Genomic DNA, 24,360 nt, shown 5'->3' with positions numbered 1-24,360 from the left:
GGCAGAGGTACAAGGAGCCCAAACCCGAACCCTGGGGCTTTATCTATTTCTCTTCGCAACATTCCAACCTGAAGCTCTACTGAATCTGAGGCCTGTCTCCCATTCTTCAAATATCTTTAGCTTTGTTACCAGCAGCCTCGCACGCAGCCCCTTCCTATCGTCCCCTTCCAAATCTTAGAAGTTGGTTGGAACAGAAGCACTTTACTCTATGTGGTAGGCTGTACTCTAAGGTTACCCTAATGAGTGACTCTCTTGTATAATCCCTCTGATTGTGTAATGATGTTACATTTTATAAGTCTCTGTCTTAGCTGCTTTGAGGAAGTGAGCTGACGTGTAGTGACAGGGCCTATGAGAAGGCCATATGGCAGGGGGCCTCCAGGAGCTGAGACTGGTCTTTCGCTGACAGCCAGCAAAAAAGCAGCCACAAGGAACTGAATTCTGCCAATGACCACGTGAGCTTAGAAGAGTTGCAGGGAAGACCACAGCCTAGTCAACATCCTGACTGCAGCCTCAGCAGAGTACCCAGCTAGGCTGGGTAGAGACCCTGACCCGTGGAAAGGTAATCAACGTATGTTGTTTTTTTGTTGTTTGTTTGGTTTTTAATTAATTAATTAATTATTTTTATGGTGACATTGGTTAACGAAATCCCATCAGTTTCAGCTGTACATTTTCACAGTAAGGCGTATATATATTTCTATGTTGTTTTTAAGCTAAGATTGCGTTAATTGGTTACATAGCAATCGAAAACTGATATTGCAATAATTGATTACATAGTAATGAAGTCACACATACTAAGACAAACATGCAGGATGTCAAACATATCCAGATGTCTGTTTGTTTCTAAATTGACAGGAATGCTCACATATACGCAGACCAGTGATACAGCTGGTAGAAAAAAGCTCCAAGTCAAACGAGGCCCCTGGTGACAGATTCCTCTACACATAACCCAAATCACCTTCTTTACCTTTTCCCTCCCTGGGCAGTTGGTCTGGCTAAATGAGGATGAGGTTTTTAAGGAACAAAAGCAGACAAAAGACAGTATGCTTTCCCTTCTAGAAGTTATCTAAGAATGGAAGGCAGGTATGCCAGTGCCGTATGTAGCGTGATTGCTACGGGCTTGGATGCTGCCATAGTGCTCCAGACACAGTGAATACTCTTTCCTGCCTCATTCCTGTTCTCAGCCAAGAGGTGCTCAAAGGCTGCACGGCCTGAACACGCAGGCGCTTCATACATCCACAAACACAGTGGGATGTTTTAGCAAACCTCCATCAGAAGCTGTCGAAAATACTAGTGCTGACATAAAATATGTGGACGACACAAGTAATAGACCGAACTTCATGGATTTACATAGAATACTGTACTTTAGAGAAAATTCACATACTTTCCAAACACATATGCGGGTTATAAAAACTGAGCATGCAGCAGGCCACAATGCAATTTTCAACAAATATCAAGGAACTGATATCATATTTAACACAAATTCTGACCAAAGTGCCATAAAAGTAGAAATCAGTAACAAATACCACCCTCTCAAAAAACTTCCAAATAATTCATGAGTAAAAGAAGGAAGGAAGGAGGGAAGAAAGAAAGAATAACCATTATAATGGAAATTTAAAATATTTAGCCTTAGATGATAATGGGAATATTACATATCAAAAATTGGGAGATGCAGCTTTTAACATTGTTAATTCCTACTCAAAAACCATTCTCCCCATCTTTATCACCTTTGAGTAGGATGGGGACACTCACTCTGAACCATAAAATTAGGACTTGGGTCCATGGACCAGCTGTAGTTTCTTGGTCTCAATACATGCAGATTTAATTAAAGTGACTGAGAGCTCGTGTACCTGCAATTGAATCCTCCACTGCTGACTAACTGTGACAAACATTTTAAAATAGAGCATAGAGAGGGAATATCAACCCAAAAAACTTGATGTATCGTACGTCAGTAAAATTAAAGACTTTTGCTCACTGAAAAAGAAAACAACATAATGAGGTAACAAAAAGGCAGGCCACAGGGTCGAAGATATTTGCAACACTGGAAAAAGGACCCATATCCAGAATATATGAAGAATTCCTACAAGTTGATAAGGAAAAGGCAGACAACAAGAAAAAAAAAACCTTGGCAAAAGACCTAGACAGCTACTTTACGAAAGAGGATATCCAAATAGGTAATAAACATGTGAAAAATGCTCAATATTATTAGTCATCATGGAAATGCAAATCAAAATGGTAGTGTGATACATATTAACCAGAATGGCTACAATGAAAAATACAGAAAACACCTAGAGTGGATGTGTAGCGACCACAACTCACATTCCACCAGTGGGAGTGTGAGCTGGTCTAACCACTCTGGAAAACTAAAGCTAAATATATGCATACTTTGAGACCCAGCAATTCCACTCCTAGGCTATTCCAACAGATCTGTGTACATATGTGCATCGAAGGACTTGTACAAAAACGTCCACAGCGATACTATTTGTAAGAAGCCCAAACTAGAAACAACCCGAGTCCATCAATAGAATAGATAAAAATATGGAATATTACACAGTAACGAGTACAAACTGTAACTTTATAACATCTATGAATCTTACAGTCAATGTGAATAAAAGAAACCAGACACAGAAGAGTACATACTGTACCATACTACATTACAGTATGGTATACTACACACTATATTCATTTATATGAAGTTAAAAAAAATAAACAAAAAACAGGTGAAAACCTATGGTATTAGAAGTCAGTGCTGGAATAGAAGTAGTGACTAGAAACGGACCACAGAGAGTGTCTGAGAGTCTGGAAATGTTCTATGTCTCTATCTGAGTGCTGTTTACCTTGTGAAAACTTACTGAGGTGTACACTTAAGGTTTGTTGTACGTATGTTATACTTCAATAAAATTCATATTAAAATATTATGTGAAAAGACATATAATTGTTGACCCCCAAGAAGAAATATACCTGCCCAGAAGTACTCCTTGTGGTTAATTGGGCTCAAATTCATAAACAAAGTCTAGCAGACATTGCTGACAGGGGCCTCTCATGCGCTCTGCAGTTTGGGGAGAGGGGACCCAGGGAATAAACTTGCCATCCTCCTGCACTCCATTCCTGCCAGCCAAGCCCACCCTTACAGAGGAGTTCCTAAAACTATCCTTCAACTAATGAGGTGAGGCCTGCCTAGGTTCCAATTGGAACTGCACAGCTATATGCTTATTTACATCTTTACTGACCAATCAGAGCCACTCCATAATGACCAATCAGGACAGTGCTATTTGGACCAATCAGACCGCAAATTCGGAATTCTCACTTGCTTAGAAATGGACCAATCAGGGACCAGGATAGGAACTTTCTCTATAAAAGTGGGCCTCCCCTTTGTCTCAGGGGAGAAGGATCACCGTGTCGTGGTCCTTTGTTGGCTGCATCTTACTCTATAGGTAACTGTTGTCTGAATAAAGTTTCTCCTTTTATCGTACCTCAGCTTGGGGGAACCCTGTTAGGATTGGATTGGTGGCAGCACACTTTTCGTTGACATAATGTAATATGTAATGTAGATAATAATGTGAAAGCTATTATTCTCGGTAAATCGCCAAAGAAAATGGCCTCTTCCCGGCCCTAGTTCGTTTTTTGCCACTTGAACCATGAAGCACTTCTGCTTCTGCTCAGACTACACAGCCTCTTGTTAAAACTCTTTTTGTCAGCTCCCTTCACTCTCTAGCATAAGAACCAATTCCCAGAGCCTTAAGAGACACATGAGCAACACCTTGCATTTCCTCTGACATTCTCAACATTTCCTTAGCTAAAACGCAGTTCCTCCAAAAGCAACCTAGTCCACGTAAATAATTTTGCCTCTAGCACAGATTAACTTTTGCATCAGCAGTTACACGAAAGTTTTAGCTTATTGCTTTTGACTAACTAAGTAACTCATTTGAATGATTTGTCCTGAATAATGAAACATTTTGCTTTTGACTAACTAACTCATTTGAATGATTTGTCCTGAATAATGAAACATTTTGCCCTAAAGAGTCCTCATCTCTTGACAAGTAGAAACCTCTTACACATTTAAGTGGACGGAGGATTTTTTCTGTTTCTATTTATTGAGGTTTAAAATGCTTCACGTCTCACAGTGATTCCATGTCCAGAATATTACCTTACAGATATGGTATGACAAGTGCCTCAGATCTATGTATAAAGATGCTATTGCAACATTGCTTGTAAAAGCAAAAAGCAGAAATACACTATAACTTTACTAATAGAGAAAAAGGTTAAATCGCACTCATACGGCAGACATTTGAATGTACAAAGTAGATCTCTATTGATATAAACACACCTCCAAGGTATTTTAAGCGATAAAAGTAAAATGTAGGATAGTATATAGAGTATTCTACCAACCACTTAAAAAAAGTTTATATTATTGACAGTTCCGTTGTTGTAGAAGGTGACTGTAGGACTAGGGGTTTGGGGTGGGAGGGAGACTTTATTGCTCATCACTGTACATTTCTCCAAATTAATATTAGTTACTGTGGGCAGGCATAACTTTCTTCAACAAAACTAGATATTTTGAATAATGATAAAATCTTTGGGTCTGAGTTTTACTCTAGACACCCTACTCACAGCTACCCCAGTTTGGGGTGCTTTGGGGGGCACAGTTTAAGGACTTCAATGTGATGTTCTGAGTATCTTGACATAATTTCACCTGGTAGGCACATAGAGCTGAGACTCACACTCAGATAAATCAAGACACACACACACATACACACACACACACACGCACACACACACACACACACACACCCCTACCTGACATCCAGAAAGGAGAAAACACAAAGGAAGACCTGTAATTTTCAGCCCTGCTCCATGCCATACTTACTTTCGTGGATTTCCAGCTGTACCGGGTCACTTAGCACTGAGAGACCTGTCAGGCACGTGTATTCACCAACGTCACTGACACTGGCAGCAGCGATGGTGTAGCTGGGGGTCAAGGTCTGAATGGCTGTGCCATTGAGGAACCACTGGGTAGGGTCATCTTCACGCAGGCGGGGTCCCTCACACCATAACGTTACACTTTCCATTTGGAATATGTTGACCCACGGAGGCTGCAAGGTGATCACTGCCTTTGAGGGGTTTGCTTTGGGCCGGGGGAAGGGAGGGAGCAAAAACAGTGGAGAAAAAGGAAAGACTCTGAGCAATCGGTAGAGTAAGGAAAAAACAAGTCTATTCAGATTAGACTGAAAATAAGCAAGTGAGAACCTACAAAAGCCAGCCATTAAGAATGCCCAGACCCTACTGCAGAGAGCTCTGTTCCTGTTATTAAATCTTGGTGCTGGCGATTTGGGGTCCCTGAGAATTAAATGACCGGTTTAGTATTCACTGTTGGGAAGCAATGAAGCAGGGTTTTAAACTGGGGCAAAGAGATTGGAGCTGATTTTCGTATCCTCCGAGCTATACTATCTCTAGTATCAATCTCAGGCCTTAATTAGCATCTGCATTGGAAATCAAGGTTCAGCTTCTACTTCAAGTCCTCCAATACCTGCTTGATTCCCTCTGAGAAGAAAACAAAACAAAACAAAACAAAACAAAACCTCAGCCTTCTTCTAAAGGGGAGTAGTTTGAGAGGTTTGGAAAACCCAGTAGAGCTCTTTCCATGTGGTCCTTTCCTGCTGTTATATATACATTTAGGCATTTAGTCCAGAGGTCAGGGCTCATTTAGAAAATCTTAGAGCAAAACCTTAAAAACCAAGATTTTAAGACTTTACATAATTTGTAAATCTTTCTCCTTTCTATTCTCTCCCCATACTCTCTTTTTCTGGACAATGAAACCTAACTTTGAGAAGCAAGAATGTGCCAGAGGAAGAGAAGCTGAGTTTAGACATTACTCACCCATTTGCCCACCAACAGGAACTGAAAGAGACCAAACAATAGAGACAGTTCTTCAGTGGAAGATGACAGAGACGGGAGAATTAGAAAGACAGAATTAATATAAGACTCTAAGGGGCCAGCTTAGGTCTCTTTAGTTTTTCTCTACCTGCTTTCCCAAAATCAGGTACCAGTAGTACCAGGTAGACTATAGATGGTTATCGATGGGGTTTTATTTTGACATGAAGCTTCCAGGCTTGATATTACATCGGAGTCACCCTTCCCATCCTTTTGCTATAATAAATACCAATAAACTACAGAAGCACAGATACAGTTGTCTCCATACTCAGGAGTTCTAGCCTAAGGAAGACAAAAAGTCCTGAGTTCCCATAGCCAGTGCCTGGTTACCCCCTCCAAGCCCAACTTACTCCAAAGGAGCAGAGCTGTCAAGAGCCACATGTTGTCTCCAAGCTGATTGATGGGAGCAGCGAAATCTGTAACATGCAAGATGGTGAGTTTCCACTGAGGACTCTGGAGCCGAGCTTAGAAAAGAGGAAGGAAATTGCCTTTTCTCATCATTTTCATCATGTTCCTTTTCTAGGAAATACATCCCTAATTCTTGAAGCATGCTTTCTTCATTCTCATACTTCTTAGCCCATCTCTCCCAGTTTGAAACTCTGGGATTTGGATTTACAATACTCTAAGAATCCAAGGGAAGGGCTGATGTTTTATTGACATTCTGTTCTGAATGTATTCTCCTTATACCAATTACCTTTCTTGGGGCTAGCATATGGCAAATTCTCATTTTTAGAATTGGTTCAAAGCCTGGCTAATTCCTCCAAGACTTGATTATTTGAATCCATATTGCTCTATATCTGCCTCTATGAGACAAGCTCCCCTAATACAAATTAGCCTCTATTTCTCTGGGAATACATCAATTTACCATTTGCATTTAAAAAAAAAAAAAAAAGCCATTTCCCTGAAGACATTATGAATTTGGGGTGTTTATCTTGGCTAAATCCAAGGAAATTAAATACTGAATGTAAATGCTATAGAGAAGAAAAATAACTCATATTATATGATCAGAAATATCCATAAGAATGGAGTTTCAGAGTATAGGTGGGAAGCTCTATGCCACTAAAGTGAGTTGGTTCCTGAGGCAGAGTTGTTAAGATATAGAGAGATTGTTTAAATATTTAGTTAAGAGGGAAAGAAAACTCAACAGAAAGGAGGATGAGTTCAGTGATAACCAAAGGGACGTGGGTAGCAATCTCACCAACAGATAATTTTAAATGATGACAAATAATGTTGTGGATTGAATTGCTAGCCCCAGTTTCTCACCCTACCTTAAATCTATACTATCTGCACAGCCTCGTGAGAGGCTGAGGGTACTTCTCTGACCCTGGGCTTTGGCTCATCAGTGTGACTTTCATTGGCCAATGAAATACGGGTGGAAGTCTGAACCTAGATGTTAGGAAGTGTCACATATCTCTCACCCTCTTATGCTTCTGTGATTGTCACGATAAGAACATGCCTGCTTCGATGTGAGGCAGAGATGTCCTAGCCATTGTAGCCTGAGGTAGAGCTGCCCTAGCTGCCCTGAAAACTTTAAGTGAGAAAGAAATGCTTACTGTTATATGCCACTGAGATTTTGAAATTATTATAAAGCAATAGCTGACTGATACAAATATGAAACAGGGAAGAAACATCTAGGAAGAACTCAGAATGTTCTGAGAGAGACGAAAGAAGACTCAGCTCCTTGAAATATACACTCAAAGCCTATATGCACAACTACTACACAATTTTGTCTTCAAAATTTTCCACTGCACAGATGTGCCACAATTTATTTCATCAATCTTTCTCCAGGGACATGCGGGTCATTTCTTTACTGTTATGCTTTACCGTTATGACCAGAATGGCAATAAATAGTCTTGTGCCTATCTTTAAACACTCGACTTATTATTTCTATAGGACACAGTCCTAGAATCAGCACTACTCAAAGGAAATTGTCATTTTTTCTTGGAGGGATGCTGTCAGATGTCTGTTGTCATCATCATCATTGCATATATGGTAGAGCATTTATAATGTGCCAGGCAAATGTGCTTGCTATGTATTTTTCTCATTTAATCCTCACTATAAACTATGAGTAGACACCACTGTGACCTCCATTTTACAAATGAGGAAACTAGTCAAAGAGAAATTTGGTAACTTGTCCTAAGTTATAAAAAGTAGAAGCAGGATTCAAAACCAGACAGTGTGATTTCCTTTACGCTCATGCAAATAGAATATAACAGTGCCCACCCCATCCCTTACAATTTCTGCTTTGTAGTAACATAGCTAGTTAGCTTGTTTGAAAAATGAGTAAATATGTTCCCTTGACCAGAAAAACACGGGGGAATGAATGAGTATCATTGTGAAAGAGGAACGGAAGAGATCCATCACCTGGAAGGAGGAATACTTCTTTTCCGATAAGAACCTGTAGTTTCCAAATGTTGAAGAAATAGCCACTGAGATAGGTTTGAAATCCATGTAAAAAGAATTAGGAGATAATAGAACAAACATTGTAACTAAGTCGGAGGATTCTCCAATAATTAATGGCCGGTGAAAATCATCGTGCTCTTAGGGACCATTAGGAGAATTTACTTCTATATGTGACATTTATATTTTCATATATTGATATTTTCTATCATATTTGTAAAATTCATAGATTTAAAATCACTTCACGAATACACTTTTCTCAAAGGTAGATGCAAAGTCTTATTTGTGTGTTTTTTTTTTAACTAAAATTGTTCTCTTCTTACAATAGAAAATAATTTGTGAACAATTATTTGATATATTTTTAAAAGGTAAGATAATTTAAATATCATAAAGAATTGACCAAAAAATGTATTTTATTTTTGCACTCGCTATAAGTAAAAAAAAAGTCAGTAATCCTTTATTCCCTACTCATCCTTTCTTTAACAATCATATATTTTTTAAACTATTGTAAAGTATCATCTAAATTTTAGGTAAATAATTGTATATAATTGTCTACAGCACAATTTTGCTTAATATGTTCTGTATGCTATAGAACATCTCTTGACCGGCCGAAATATACTACCTTTATGTTCTTACTATCGCTACAAGTATTTTTCAGGAGATTCAGATAAACTTTATCTGATGTTTTTCTTCAACCACCATTCATTATAAAAAGTTCCCCATTGGTCAATTTCAAGTTTCCATTAGAAATTCAATTTATGTTGGATTTTTATTCTTACTACTTGATCGAGCAAATCTTTCTTTGGTTCCCGCATCCTCAAAGTGATTCCATCAACTTTTACAAATGGAATCTTCGTGTATGACTTTCGAGTTTTATCACCTAGTTTTTAGTTAATTTCTGGTCATGTTATCATATGTCTTTTATAGGTTGATTCCGTTTGGGATGTCCTTCCTGTCCATTTCTTTTTCTCATAACCCAACTTTTCTTGTCATCATGAAGATATTTGTCAAGCCTGATGTCTAATTGTCCCATGTGCCCTTGAGATTTCCTCCTAAGCTTTTTAGATCAAATCATTAGAAAGCTCAGTCTATCTACTTTTGCATGCATTTTCCATAATTCCTAAGAGAGCAAATAACTGCATTTTGATTTTGTTCCTGCACCGTGGCAGCAAAGGGCTCTGGCAAGATTAAAAAGGCCAGGGCAGCGAGCAGGAGGAGGGACGGAGAAGAGAAGGGGTAAAACAGTTACGTAGCTCGTGTTCCTAATACAATAGATAATAGCTATTACCTCTTCACACGAACCCTTCCCCTAACTTTTACCTGATAGAGTGAGTCAGCACTATTCTGAAAGGCCCTCATCTAGTACCTAAGTGGAAGAGCCCGCAGTGGTTTGTTGGATCATAGGGTATGAAAACTGATTTTGCCTGTCTCCCAAGCTAGCACCTGCTCCCTTGACCATCCTGCTTTGTCAGGTAAACACCCTCAGAGTCATGGTGACGTGAGCAGGAGAGAGTTGGTCAAGAAGGAGTAGAGGAGTCAGAAAGGCAGAGGAAGGTAAAGGTTTTGGCCACAAACACTTCCGACTTCTTTTGCCCTCGTTCCATCCCAGGGGAAGAAAAAAAAATCTATCTTTTCAGAACTTTTAAAAATTATGAAATATCTTATACAAATGAAAGAAGGTGTAATACATATGTGTGTATGGTTATGATGCACAATGAGCAAATGAATACTTATGAACCCATCACTCAAATTAAGAACTAAAATATTATTAATAACGTACCAGATCTCCAGCCAAGATGGAATAGCAGAGACTGGATTTATTTTATCACCTGAAATGACAACAAAACTAAAAAATATATTTTAAATAATGGTTTTCAAAACTGGATAGCAGGCAACAAAGCAGTCACCCTGAAGGACGGGGAAGAAAAGAAATGAGCCTCTGATTGCCCTGGCTTACTGCCCGGAGAGGGGCTCCAGGCTGTGGGGCAGGGAGAGGGACTCAGGCAGAGGGCCTTGGAGTCCCTAAGTTTAGAAGATGGAACTGAGAGTCTGGAGAGACCAAAATGGCTGAGGAAAGGAGAAAGCTGCACAGAGAGAATTCCTGAGATCTGCAGGGAGCTTCTGAAAAGTAAGGAGGGTGAGTTGTGGACAGAAAACATGTTTGAAGTAATAATGGCCCAAAATTTTCCAAACTTAATGAAAACTATAAATTCATAGATCCAAGAAACTTAACAAACCCAAGCACGTGTGCACACATGGCTATGAAGAATACAATATAAGGGCATCATGAGCAAATCACTCAAAATTAATAAGGAGAAATAAATCTTGAAAGCATCCAGGAAAAAAATTTTTAAAAAGATATGTTATGGAAAGAGAAATGAAAGTAAGGATGACATCCGATATCTTATTGGAAACGATGCCAGCGAGATGACAATGTAGCAATATCTTTTAGGCACTGAAGAAAAACAATCTGTCAACCTAGAATTCTGGCCTATTACGTGAGTTTCCTTTTTATTCTAATTACTATTTTAGCTACATCCCATAAGTTTGGATTCAGGATGTTTCGATTATTGGTTATTGATAAATATTTTATATTTTCTTGTTTTTTTAGTTGAGTTTTTCTATTATTTGCTATTTTTCTTTTTTAATTCGTCTCTTCTCATGGTTTGGAGTTTTTATACCCTATTTCTAGTCTTAGTGATTTTCCTAAAAATGTATCTTGCATTTTTTATAAAAATAATCACCAGGATGAACTCTTTTCAGGAGAATCCTGTCACCGATTTCATGCTCCAAGCAGCGGCAACAGAATATTATCAAACTTCGTGGTTGTGGAATTCTAACGTATAGAATGTTTTCTATAGACACTCTATTTTATCACTTTTTCTCACAACTATCTCAGCGTATGGCAAATCTATCTATGAAGATGCTGACTATCTGCATACTATCAATCCTTTCAACATCGGACAGATATGCAGAAAAAAGTGACCCCCTTTATGGCAACATAACTCAGACTTTCTCTAAGCACTTTACTCTGCCCTTCAATATTCCGAGAGATTAATGATGAATAATGGTAGTGATATTTTCCTTGTAATAACCTATGAGAGGAGGCATATTGGAGCAGTGGTAAGGAAATGTTGCTATAAATAAAGTGGACAGTTTGAAGAGCATTTTACATTGCGATACTATTTCATCTAGTTTCTACTCTAGTGACTGAGCTAATGCTTCTGCCTACAGTTCCTCCAGCATAGTCGGGACAATAACTCACCTTCGCTCTGTGATGGAGGTTTGTGGGAGTCAGATCAGTTTTTCCGAACTTTCAAACACTCACAGAACCACTAGGGGTGGGTAGGTGGGGTTGATGGACTCGGCAATACTTTGTCATGGGAGAAAGTTATTTGAATGAATATCTTGTCCTTTGGGAATCAGAAGAAGCACATAAGGAGTCTTAATCGCTGAAAATGTCTGTACAGTGACTTTGTTTCCTAGGATTGTATCCAGTGCATATGGGTAAGGTTGACTTTTACTCACAGTGTAACTTGTTCCTCGTTTCCACAACTTAACTTCTCTTCCCCCAATAGCTTCTAGGAAGTGAAAAAAAAATAATAAAACTTACTAGAAAGGCCGAGTAACAGAAACTTAAGTAGATTTGTCCATCTAAACAAGGCTGGCACACTCTGACGTTTTACTTAGCTGAGAATATCTTACTATTATCTCAATTTTGTGCATGAGACACAAAGCTAAAAGAGGTCAAGTAAGTTGATCACAGTCAAAAAGTGAAATGGTGTAGAGACACGCAAACTAGCTCCAAGTCTAGTTTTGTGCAGTAGTGATATAAGATTTAACAGACACAGAATTATTGCTAGTTGACTCTGAGTATGCTTCTCTCTACACTGTAACTCAGGAATCTTTTCTCAGGCAATTAGGAGCTTTATCATGTGGAAGGGGAGGAGGCTGAAACTCAGTCAAAGCCAGGTTCCCTATGGGGAAGAGTAGTTCTTTGCAACAGAAGTGCAATGAGAGTCAAGAAATAAATCACGTACATATTCATGGTGGCTCAGCACGTGGGGTACTGTCATACTCTGACTTGTCAGAGGGTGAGCACAAGCTTCTTGTAGTCAAGAGGGACAAAGAGAGACATTTTTATTTACAACTATACTTTAAGATATTAGGGTAGAACTCAATAAAGACCCTGTTCAAGACAGTTGGTATTCCAGACTGGATCATCTGGTCTTCCTTCTCCTCACCTGACTCCATAAAGATGACATAACATGGGTGTAATGCGTGGTTTATGTCAAGGTTGTCAGTTGAAAACTGTCTTGGAAGGAAGGAAGGAAGGTAGCTATGTTTGTGCCCACTTCTGAGTCACAAAGGCTTGAACAGAATTCCTGAGTAGCGACCTAAGTAAGAAGATGACAAATGCTAACCCAGGGAGGACTGAGGTGGCTCCAAAGTCACAACCATATTCTTTCCCATTCTGCTACTCATGCCTCTTAAATCCAAGTCTTTGTTCTTTTGGCATTAGACACAATGCTGTCCCTTACATGGCCCAGCCTTCGGTCCTGTCTCTACAGTTTCAAAAAGTATGGTCTATGAGGCTAAATGAAACAGATGAGATTAGAGGTCTAGGAGTTCAAGGATTTCTTGAGATCACATCATTATCCTCCCAGTTTCGGTTAGAAAAATTGTTATCCTAGCTCAAACGGAAGGTGTTTGGTTCGGTTCAGAAAACTCAGATAGGGAAGGGCTATTTCCTACAAGAGATCTGTGGGACACTCATTTTACCAAGCTAAGTGAGTTTAAAGGCAGTTTCTTTTTCATGCACATTAAAAGAAAAAAAACTTATTTCCTCTACTCATAGCACTTTTGACACCAACTATATCGGGGTGGGGGGGAGTTTGAGGTGATCCTCCTCGCATTAAGCAACTCTGATACTAACAAGCCAGAGTTAGAACAGAGCCCACAGGTTAAGGGCTCATTCCCACAAGACTGCCCCCATTTCAGAAGCCAGTCTCAAGTCCAAGTTGTCACCTTTGGGCTGACCAGCTATCAATCAGGAGTTCCCTCACCTCCTCCTCATGTTCATAAAAATTATTGATATCATGTTGGAAAGAATGAAAGAAAATGGATATTTTTATACACTGTCAATAGGAGTAAATGAGCAAAGCCTTTTTTTTTTTTAATGTTGTTTAGCAGCCTATAAGCAAATTTCAAATTTGCCCATTCAGTTAATATATTACATTGAACCAAATTAAACTGCCAGTATTTGACAAATTTTAAACCTAAACAATAAACTTAAAGATAGATCAAAAGAAATATACATACTGAAACAGTAAAAAAAAAAAAAATGAATAAAATGTTTTCAAAATTTCAAGAGCATATGAATCAGAAGGGAACTGAGCTAGACCAAAATTTATTTTTCATTTTGGTAGCTCTATTGCTGGAGGCTTTCAGTATCTGCTAGTTGGGTAAGGCAAGGATTTCCCTCATGCGTAAGTCATGAGGACTGGATGGCATAATTTCAACTGCTCTATCAATTTCTCTATCTCTGAAAAGAACACTCATCCTTTTCTGATTCCAAATCCATACACTTCACTGTCATCTGAGGGAGTAATTTATTGTGCTGAAGTTTTGGGAGACTATTTTTCACCTAAAAATTGAGAATATGGTCCCAAGCCATAATTTCTGGATATCATTTTTGAAGCAGGACATGAGATAACTATTCAAGTAGGAAACAATTGTAATGACCACTCTCAGATTCAACATTAGATAATTCATGGACTTGTTGTTCGGGCTTTGTGAGGCCAGGAGTACAAGAAATTCGTTTCTTGGGTTCTCAGTCTAAGATATCCTCACAGTTGGCAAGAATCCCATGATTATCCCACTATAGGGTCACAGCCACCAAAAGCATCTTTAGGATAAAAACTGGTGTAGAATTTCTCTATTACTCCCTTGAAAGCCTTGAAATCTGTCACACCTTTTAAGGTTTAAGGTGGTTCCAAGCTAGGAGTACCCCCAGGTGCCTAACAGGAAAGCCCTTATGTAGGTCTCGAATTATTTGAAAGTTATTTTTTCAAATACAGTTTATAGTACATACTCAAAGATAATGAACATACACAAAAAAACTAGACTTCATGCATGAGAACCAGCAGACACATCAGGCAACAAAAACCTGCCTTTGAAATAGTAGAGATATTGGAGTTATGAAAGGCTATAAAACAATGATATCTATATTGTTTATGAATCAAAGGAAAATTTGGAAGAATTTTGCCCACTAGGGGGTTTTCTTAGCTTCAAGTAAACTCTTAAGATCACAAGGCTCTCATAGGCCACATATGGCACCAGGCTACTCAGAAAGATACAGAACCACAGTTTGCTATAGCAGGGCAGCCTCAGGCATTATTCTTCCCTGTAGGTCATCCTTACTGCACAGCAATCTACACAGTCATTCAGGAGATATTCCCCCCGTTCTACACCCCTCGCTCTCTACCCCAGGACAGCTGAAGTGTGAGATGTGAGGAAGTAAGAGACATTGGAGCCACTCTGGCTTCGAAACTCCATGTCCTACAGGAGCCAATATCTCTTGAAAAAACTTTATAGCATAGTTTCGAATGTCTATGTAAGATTTAAGTCAAGTTACAAGAGTCTCTGCGTTCAGAAAAACTCAAAGTATGGCTTCTCACCAGATACTTATTATTTTTCCCAGTCCAAGTGTATCCTCAATCAGCAGTCATTTTTTATTATACAGCGTTGCTTAGCAACATAGTTGATATTTCACCCTTATAATGTTCCAGGAAAACAGCTAGAAAGCTAAAGATCAAATTATCATGTTAACGTGGTCAGCTGCCATGGCCTCTGCGTGTCCCATGGGCCCATCCGTGTTCCAGAAGGATCCCAAGTACCTGGCCATGTGTGTCAACAGGGGTTGGCCTGAAAATTATATTTTTTAAAAGGGGGAATGAACTGCAGAATCTAGAAACTGTTTATACAATTTTCTTTTATACCTCTTGACACATTAGGAAGCTCTTATGAAAGATTTTGCCTTAAGAGTAACGGGTGTTGATGTGTTAGAGACAACGGGTGATTAATTTTCTTTCAAAAATATTTTAATCTATGAATAGCTTAAAATTTAAGGGCTTTTAAAACCTACTTTCAAACCAGTGACATTTCTTTTTTTTTTAATAAATGTATTCATATCCAGAGGTTTCCTTATTCTGACATTATGTCTTTCTACACTTTGTTTATAAATTGATGGTAATTTTTTTTAAGTCCTCATCTGGCAATACAGTGTTGAAATCATCAGGGTCATTTTACTACTTTAACTTGTTTGAGAATCTCTGTTGAATACAAATTGTACTGCGATATGTAATTTCTTCTTCTTAAAAGATTTTTCTCTAAACAGGAATGAGGCTTTAGAGAGAACAGTCTAGTAACCTTGATTTATAAAAAGGAACATGATAGATTACTTATATAATGAGTCACATGAAAAGAGCTCAACAGATATCAAGGAAAACTGACCCAGAATTGACCAACTTCAAGACATTATCATAGTAAAACTATTAGGATGTAAGATGACACAGACAAAACTGCAAAATAAGTTATAAAATCAAGAGAATTGGATGAGTAGCAATATACAAAGCAAGGCAACAGTGGAGCTGCATTTTCAAAAAACTTAGATTTAAAAAATAGTGCAAATCAAAGATATTATATCTAGCCAAACTCCTTTTCAAGGTTCGAGGCATAGGGAAATGGCTCTGCTGTGGCACTCTAGTGACCTTATACTTCCCCACACAGGTCACATAGGCAGGATTCAACCGTAGTGCAACCCAAATCTTGGCTGAATGCCCTCCTGCAACCTGGAAAGGCAGGCAGTCTTGTGAGGGGCTGTCGTAAGGCTATTTATCACTGATCTAGCTTGAGAGGTTCCCTATCGTGGGGCAGGCTACCAGTAGGCAGTTTCTCACCTGCCTCCCTGGTTCTGGTGAGGCATGAAAATTTCCACCTTGCCCCCGCCCTCTACGGTGCAACTACAAGCTATAAAACTGCTTAGCTGCACTGTGAAATTGGCTCCTTTATATCAGAGCGAGCCACTACTTGTGTGTCCTCTTGTCCTCCAGTGTGATGTCACGCTGTGGGATTATGGATATGGAGAATGGTCAACATGCTACACGTGCCTATGTTGTGTGTCTAAGTAATTAACTACCTCAATTCATTTGAGATTGTTGTCTCCTTATCAGTCAACTCCACAAAAGTATGACAAGCACTCCTAGCAGCTGCTACTATGCTAGTGGGGTCTGCTAGACTGCTTAACAAATTTGGAGCCAGTGAGGTCACAATGCCTTCTTGGAGAGATAGAAGGGACTGTGTGGGCCAGGTTAGGGGATATGAGAAGGCTTCCCAAGTGGTGAGTGAGAGGGGGAAGTAAGGGTCCTTCTACTATTCCAAGTGTGAATGGACATTCAGAAGCTGAGTAGGGACAAGGAAAGATCGAAAACAGCCACCTAAATAGTGTTTTAGTTGTTAAGTTTGTTGAGACTGAGTAGATGGCCTCTTAAAACCAAAAGCAGTTGCAGAGCTGTGCTTACTGTTGCAGGGCTGCTCCCTCCATGTCCTCTGATCCCTCTCTTTCCTGCATCCTGACCTTGGTTCTAAGAAGGTCAGGATGCTCCACCTCACCTCACAGTCTGGTCACACCTCCTTGAACTCCCCAGTCTCTCCAGCAAACAGAGAAATGGTCTCCCAGCTGCTACTGTAAACCATCAAATGCAAGTAAGTGTTAAACTCTTTGGTCTGTGTTCCTGCAAAAGAGAATGTGAATATGCATAAAACTTGCAGTAAAGAGGGGAAAAAACCAGTTCAAGTTATAAGTGAGGCCTCTGAACCAATTCAGTGTATAGTTATGAAAACGTATAATTGAAATCAATGAGTTACATGCTTAAAGTGTTAGAGAAGATTCTTCTGTTTGGGGTACTGTCACATGTAAAAAGTGCTAATGGGACAAACTCCCCTGACATTTGCCACCAGTTAATGGGTCAAAATTTAGCATGAGTGCCTATACTCTCTGACGTCCAAAGTTTCACTGTATAAATAATATCCCATTGATTGGCAAGTCAAAAATTTTAATCTCAACAGCTCTAACTGAAGTGTTATCAGGCCTCTGCTAGCAGGAGCGACCCATAAACCCCAACAAAATTCAGAAGCCTTCTTGTCTAAACACAAAGTAACCTTTACCAAGCTTCCCCAAACAAATCTGATGGTGCAAGTCTTATGAGAGAAGAGGGTCAGAAAGAAGGCAGGTGGAGTGGGGCTGTAGAACTGGGAGCTCCCCTTAACATCAGCCAAGTTGACAGTTTTGATGCTCAGATAAAAAAAGGGGGGGGGCAAGTAATAGCCACTCTTCTTTGTGTGTTTTAATATACTGGGTCCTCAACTATTGGAAAAGGAAGCTCAGTAACTGTCCTATCATGTGAAGAATGAGAGGTATTAGCTCCTCCATTGGGTGTTAAGGTCTGGGGAAGAGGAAAAGTAGAGAATTTCCCTTTTCTATATGAATATTTTCTCTTATTTTCTGATGTCATTCCAAGTAATAATAAGAGTTGTATTAGGCAAGTCCTTGAAAGGCCATTTTCTCCTATTATCACTCCTCTTGTGCATCATGCTGGGCCAGGAAATGGGCGACACAAGTGGCCACAAAATGACATTTTAACATTATAGCACAGTCTTCTAAAGTATATGAGAATATGGCATGAATTCAAGGCTACACTATCAAAGAAGTTACCAACACCTTCCCATTATATTTCCCTTTTTGAATTATAAATAGTTGCATTGTACATGCATATTATTTATATATGAAAAATATATGTAAAATGCTATGTATCACTACATAGTCGAACATAATTCATCAGGTAATGTCATAAAGTGGGAAACACATGACAGCATAAGCCAACTACGTCAATGTAAATAATGTAAGAAGTGAAATTTTATTACCAAATTTTATCTCATTATAATTTATTACATTAACTTTTTATCATTAAATTTTCTTAAGAGAACTAAAAATATAGAAAGATTAAGGATCCAATAAAGAAATTCTTTCCACTAAAGTTCTCATCGAAATAAAGAAGTGACCATCGAAATGAAAATTAAATTATGAAAACAACAACTCTGTGGCTTTTAAAAATCTGCTCTGGTTTCAAGCAGCCTTAGGTCTTCAGAAGCTGTTACCTTTATATCTGGTGCTTATTCATATCTGCAAACACTTTCAAAGAGGGATTTAGGGACCCTCTGTGCACCATCCACTGGAATTCCTAAAGGTCGGGTATACCCATGAAACCATCCAAGTGTCAAGTTTGCCACCACTAACCTAATATTAACAGGAATCCCCACTCTAAGGTGCCAAAAAAGGAGAAACTTTATTCAGGTAAACAGTTTGCAAACTGGAGAACCACAGTTCTAGAAGAAACCAAAAGAAACCACTGCTCCCTCCAGGCATGAGGGAGGCCTACTTACATAGAGAAACTGTCCACCCTGATCCCTGATTGGAGATCCCATTTTTATGCAAATAAGAAATCCAAATTTACACAATTTGATTGGTCTGAATAGCACCACCTGTTTTCTTAGAATCAAATATTCTGATTGGTTATTATGGAGTTGCTCTGACTGATCAGTACAGATGTAGATAAGATACAGCTGCACAGCTCCAATGGGACAGAACAGGTCTCAGCCAATAGGTGAAAATATGATTCCAAGAACTCCCTTACAAGGTTTGGCTCAGTCGGCAAGAACGCAGTGCAAGAGGCTTGGCATCTCTGTGGCTTTTTCCTGATATGCACTGTGGGTGAGAGGCCTCTGTGATCAATGGCTACTAGAGCCTAGTTATGAATTTGTGCCCAGTTAACCACCAGGAGTCCTTCTTGGCAAATATGTTCCTTTTCAAGGTCCACACAAGCAACGGCTACATATGCACAAAATTTAGGACCAGTAAGAACACTGCAAGCAAAAAGGCTGGGCTTACATTTTTATTGCGACTAATTTTATCTGGAAAGAAAGCATGAACAATCAAAAGAGAAGAGAACAGAGAGTCTTGAATTCAAGTTTGCTGTAATACTAGGCAGTTCTTCCAGTTTGTCTCTTTTGGACTTAAAGTCTATGGGGAAAATTGACTATGACAAGATGGCTTGATGGTAAATAAAGTTTAAAATTATATCTAAAAGATCGATAATTTTTGTGTTGGTTTTAAATGGGGGGCCGGGGGATGAAATCATAAAGTTTGGCTATGTAATAGGTGTGGAGTGTGTATGGGAGTTTTTAATTCACCCTGCTTTTCATCTCGCAGTTTCAATTCCCGGAATGTATCTTCAATAAATCGTTGATCCCATTTCTTCACCAGTCTTGAAAAAAAGTTGAAGTTTAGCACTTAGAAAATGCAGAACCCAATCAGCAGACACTACAGCGGTTAAGAAAAGAAGTTCCCTGACCGGGAATCGAACCCGGGCCGCGGCGGTGAGAGCGCCGAATCCTAACCACTAGACCACCAGGGAAGTGCGAAGAGTTTCCCCTTTTCGACCTTTCTGGCTAAAGCTACCCCTCGCACTGACCTGAAAAGCCGTTCCTTTTTTTTTTTCTTTCACAGTGCCACGTGCCCCTCTTTAAGGCGTTGTTCCTGAAAGCCCTTCCCTCCCCACTTTCTCCAGAAGAGGAGCCCCACACGAAATGCCAAGCGCTCTCCCGTACAGCGGACGCACCCCGAGGCCCCCGGGTCCACAGGTTCCGGAGCGAGTCTCCCGGTGGGCGGGTGGAGGCGGGTGGAGGCGGGAGGGGTGGCACCCAGGTGAGACCCCGGACTTCCCAACCTCAGAAAGAACTCCGAGGGGTGCAGGAACCGAGACGGCTCGGGGGCCCTGACCTGGACGCGCTCTTCCCTCCACACCCCCAAGCGCAGCCCGCTGCACCCCCACTTCTCCTACCTTAGTCGCTGGAAATAGAGCAAAGGGAAAGGAAAGAAATCCTGAGACTTCCTCATCGAAAAGCACCGTGAAGATGAAGTCAGCGTCCGCTGACCCAGTCGTCGCGTCGCTGGTGAAGGTGCGTCGAGTGTCTCCAGCTGGAATCAAAGCAGACAGACTTGGCCTGACTACCCGCGAGCAAGCGACCCTTCTTCTCCCTCCCGGTTGGGCAACACTTGAAACTGTAGCACTGCGACGTCGCTCCCTTTTGATGGATTCCAAGGATTCAATTGGTAAATTTATTTTTAATGCACTTGGAGTAAGAGTACTTTAAAATCTTTAGCAAAGAAAACGGTTTCTGACAGGTTCTGAGGACTTTCAGGTGTGGGATATATACGAAAACCACTACACTAAGGAAAAGCACCTATTGTTAAGAATGACACACGCCCAGGAAGGGCACTTCAGCCAGGTAGGTTTGTCCCTTGAGTTGGGCTCATTTTATTAAAAGTGCACTGTTGATGGAACTTAAGATGAGTATTTTAAGTTTAATAGTTTTTCTTTGAAATACACATCCCAAAGGTATATAACAAGTACACGAAGGCTGCTTTGTACCATTTTTACAAAAACAGGAAAAAAGGTGATAAATAATGACAAAGCCTGATAAAATGGCCTTTAAATATCGGTTGTTTCCACGAAAGTTTTGCTTCCTTGGACAGGTAACATCTAACTCCCCTTTCTACAAAATCTGACAATCACTGTATGATTCTGAAATCAACTTTCTAGTTCCAGCCTACTCTTCTCTACACCTTGTGTCACCATCTGCCCGTCATCTTTTCTATACAATAAAAGTCAATTCTTCTTCGGCCTCCAATTTGCACCCCCACCCTCAGTCCAGTAAGTTAGGGGCCTCCCATGGGACACTAGCTCTCTGCAAAGAACAGAAAATTGCAAATCAGACACTGTATTCACGGTCATAAATAATAGAAAGAAAATTTCCCTATGCCAAAGGCCTGGAAAATGATTTTTTTCCCCCAAGCAAAATCTAGAGTCATTATTGAGTGTTTCAGACATTTTATCTCTCAATCAATTCTGAAAGTAATTGGAGATTGATTTTCTCCAGAGGCTGCAATAGAAGATATTTAGCTAAAGAGTCAGCCATAATATGTGAGGGCATGTGCAATGAAATGAGAGGGATTAAGTGATAGCATATCTTGACTGCCTACTTCGGTATGTACATATTTCAAAATTTATTGAGCTGTGTGAAAAAGCCAAACCTGGAAGACTCTAAGACTTACTATTAAGCTGTTTATAAATAAGACAGTGTTGAGGGGCGAAAGGATACACGTATAGATAAATGGAACTGAATCGAGACATCTAAAATAGATCCACCTTATATGGTCAAATTTTTTTTCAAAAAAGAAGGCACTAAAACAATTCAGATGGGAAAAGAGTATCATTTCAACAAATGTGCTGGAACGATGGGATATCTACATAGTGAAAAAATCCATAATTCTTACCTCACAATATACACAAAAGCTAATTTGAGTTGGATCATAACCAAACCTACAAACTAAAACTTAGAAGAAAATACATGAGAATATCCTTATGACTTGGTGGTAGGCGAAGAGTTCCTAAATGTGACACAGAAAAAAATAAGTAAAAAAGAAAAATGGTAAAATAGACAATATATAAAATGTCTCCTCATCAAAAAATATCCAGTAATTGAAAAGGAAAGTCACAGAGAAAATATTCACAAAACATCTGACAAAGACCCTGTCTCCTATAAGAAGAAGAGAGAGAAGAAAAGAGGGAGCAAAAGAAAGGAGTGAGGGATGGAAGCACACGGATCTGTAATTGTCAAGGAGCAGAGCAGGAAACTATTGTGAGTATTTTTATATCAAAGATTATAAAATTTTCTGGGAGGCTGGGTTTCTGGTGTGCAAGCAAGGCATGGATTCTATGGTGGTTAAGTATTGTGCTGAGGTCAGGAAGTGAATCATATATTTAAAAGCTGAAAATTAAAACATTAAAGCTTCTAGAAGAAAATTTAGGAAAATATATTCACAACCTTGGGGTAGGAAAGATGTCTTAGAGTAAGATGCCTTAACAATAAAAGAAAAAATAAATTAGATTTCATCAAAATTTAAAAATCATAAAGTAAAAAGGCAAGCCACAGAATGAGAGAAGATATTTATAATATTGTTATCTGAAAATTAATCAAATATTGAATATATAGAGAACTTTTAGAAATTAATAACAAAAGCCAAGCTCATTAAAAATGAGCAAAATACTGGAACAAGCTTTCTTCACAAAAGAGAATTTCTAAATGGGCAAAAGACATAAAAGATGCTCAACGTCATTACTTATTTGGGAAACACAAATTAAAACCATGATTAGATACCTTTATGCACCCACAAGAATGAGTAAGACAGAGAATACCAAGTGCTGATGAGAACATGGAGTAACATTGTATATCTTACTGCTGTTTAAAAGGTAAAATAGTACAGCCATTCTGGAAAACTGTTTGGCAGTTTCTAATAAAATTAAATTTACACATACCCCATGACACAGCAATTTCATTGTCTACGAAAAGCTTTGTACAAATATATTCATAGCAAACATATTCACAGTAGCCACAAGAACTAACTCTCCCCCTCAATGGCCGTATGGTCACACACGGGAATAACACTCATCAATAACACTAAAATAATACACTCAATAATGTGGATGCATCTAAAACACATTATGTTGCATGAAAAAAAAAAAACAGACAACAAAAAAGTAATTTCATATGAGAATTTCAAAAACAGTCAACACTAATCTATGGACATAGAAATCAGAATGGTTTGTATCTACTTAATTATGTTTTGTTAACTATTTTAAGATAAGTTACAGACATCGTGATCATTGAACCTAAATATTTCAGCCTGCAAATGACTTCTCTTTGGGTATAATTTACTGACTCCAATATTCCTTAATTCACTTTTTCAGTCTGCTAGACTGAGGTCAGCCAACTTTTTCTGTAAAGCACCACATAGTAAATATTTTTGGCTTTGTAGACAATATTACCTCTGTTGCAACTTCTCAATTCTGCCATTGTCACACAAAAGCAGCCATAGATAATACATAAATGAGTAAAAGGATGTGTTCCAATAAAACTTTATTTACAAAAACAGGCTGTGGGCTGAATTTGGTCAGCAGACCATAATTTACTGACAACCTGCACAAAAATCACACTTCTTTTTCATGAGCTGATTATCACAACTCATGCCTGTGGGGATTCCTTCAAACTGGCTGTGGGGGTTGGGGGGTGGGGTGTGTGTGTGTGTGTAATTCCAATAGTTTGCTAATAAATCATTGCTTTTTGATCCAAGCTTTCCCACGTTCACCATGCACCATTCCACAGATGTGTGCCATAAGGCCTAAAACAGTCGCTGAAACTAGCTAGCTAATAAGCCGACAAAGGAAAGACAACGGAGTCATATAGAAACCATGTAAACGCCGCGATGGAGCAATTGCTCGTCCGGGACTCTACCCTATAGAAATCCTTGTACGAATGGCCAAAGATATACACGCAAGAATGATGGCTACAGCATTATTTGTAACCCTATAATGACAGAACCAACTTAATTTGAAAAGTGTATGGAAAAGGTTCAATAAATCCTAGTACAAACAAACGAGGATTTCCGGATTTACCGCGAAGCTGTTTTCCACCCGAGCTCTCTTGAGAGGGTGTGAAGATCTTAGGCTCTAAGGTCCTCCTGTTGTGCACAAGACACAGTATCTAGAATGTAGTAGGGGAAGAAGCCTCTCTCCCGTAGAGGTGAGAGGGGATGTACAGAGCAGGACCCACTTTCTAAAAGTTCAGCACGCGTCCCTGGGTGGGCTCGAACCACCAACCTTTCGGTTAACAGCCGAACGCGCTAACCGATTGCGCCACAGAGACCCACAGGAGCCCCGGACTCACGCTAGCACAGAGCAAGCGATCGATCACCGCTAGGCGGAGCCACGCGCCGGTTGCCCGACGGCCGTGCGGGCTCCAAAGCCTCCGAACACCCAAGACCTGGAGTCCACGCAGCCCGTCGCTCGCGTT

At 39.5% G+C, this 24,360-nt stretch overlaps 1 protein-coding gene and 2 non-coding genes across 9 annotated transcripts in view; all 3 read right to left on the bottom strand.

Annotated features, from left to right (window-relative positions):
* Positions 1-24,360, bottom strand: part of FCGR1A (Fc fragment of IgG receptor Ia) — a 40,807-nt gene that overhangs the window by 4,279 nt on the left and 12,168 nt on the right. The window contains exons 2-9 of one of the 7 annotated variants that reach the window (XM_025038498.1): positions 24,235-24,330; positions 20,289-20,425; positions 17,002-17,123; positions 11,857-11,909; positions 11,594-11,741; positions 6,279-6,392; positions 5,875-5,895; positions 4,865-5,122 (exon numbers count right to left, since the gene is read on the bottom strand). In XM_025038498.1, coding sequence (XP_024894266.1) covers positions 4,865-5,122; positions 5,875-5,895; positions 6,279-6,309 — 310 coding nt within the window. In that variant the 5' untranslated portion in view covers positions 6,310-6,392; positions 11,594-11,741; positions 11,857-11,909; ... (1 more) ...; positions 20,289-20,425; positions 24,235-24,330. Of the gene's footprint in view, positions 1-4,864; positions 5,123-5,874; positions 5,896-6,278; positions 6,393-10,108; positions 10,158-11,593; positions 11,742-11,856; positions 11,910-17,001; positions 17,124-20,288; positions 20,426-24,234; positions 24,350-24,360 lie in introns of those variants that run through there. The other 6 variants (XM_025038500.1, XM_025038496.1, XM_025038501.1 and 3 more) reach the window with 6 other exon arrangements.
* On the bottom strand, positions 19,791-19,862 carry TRNAE-CUC. Its single transcript has one exon. It is a non-coding gene; the product is annotated as a tRNA-Glu (tRNA).
* Positions 24,140-24,213, bottom strand: TRNAN-GUU. Its single transcript has one exon. It is a non-coding gene; the product is annotated as a tRNA-Asn (tRNA).

Source organism: Pteropus alecto, unplaced genomic scaffold, assembly GCF_000325575.1.
Source record: "Pteropus alecto unplaced genomic scaffold, ASM32557v1 scaffold106, whole genome shotgun sequence".
Taxonomy (NCBI): Eukaryota; Metazoa; Chordata; class Mammalia; order Chiroptera; family Pteropodidae; genus Pteropus; species Pteropus alecto.
Note: the sequence above shows the minus strand (reverse complement) of the source record. Positions and strands in the feature narration are given on the sequence as shown.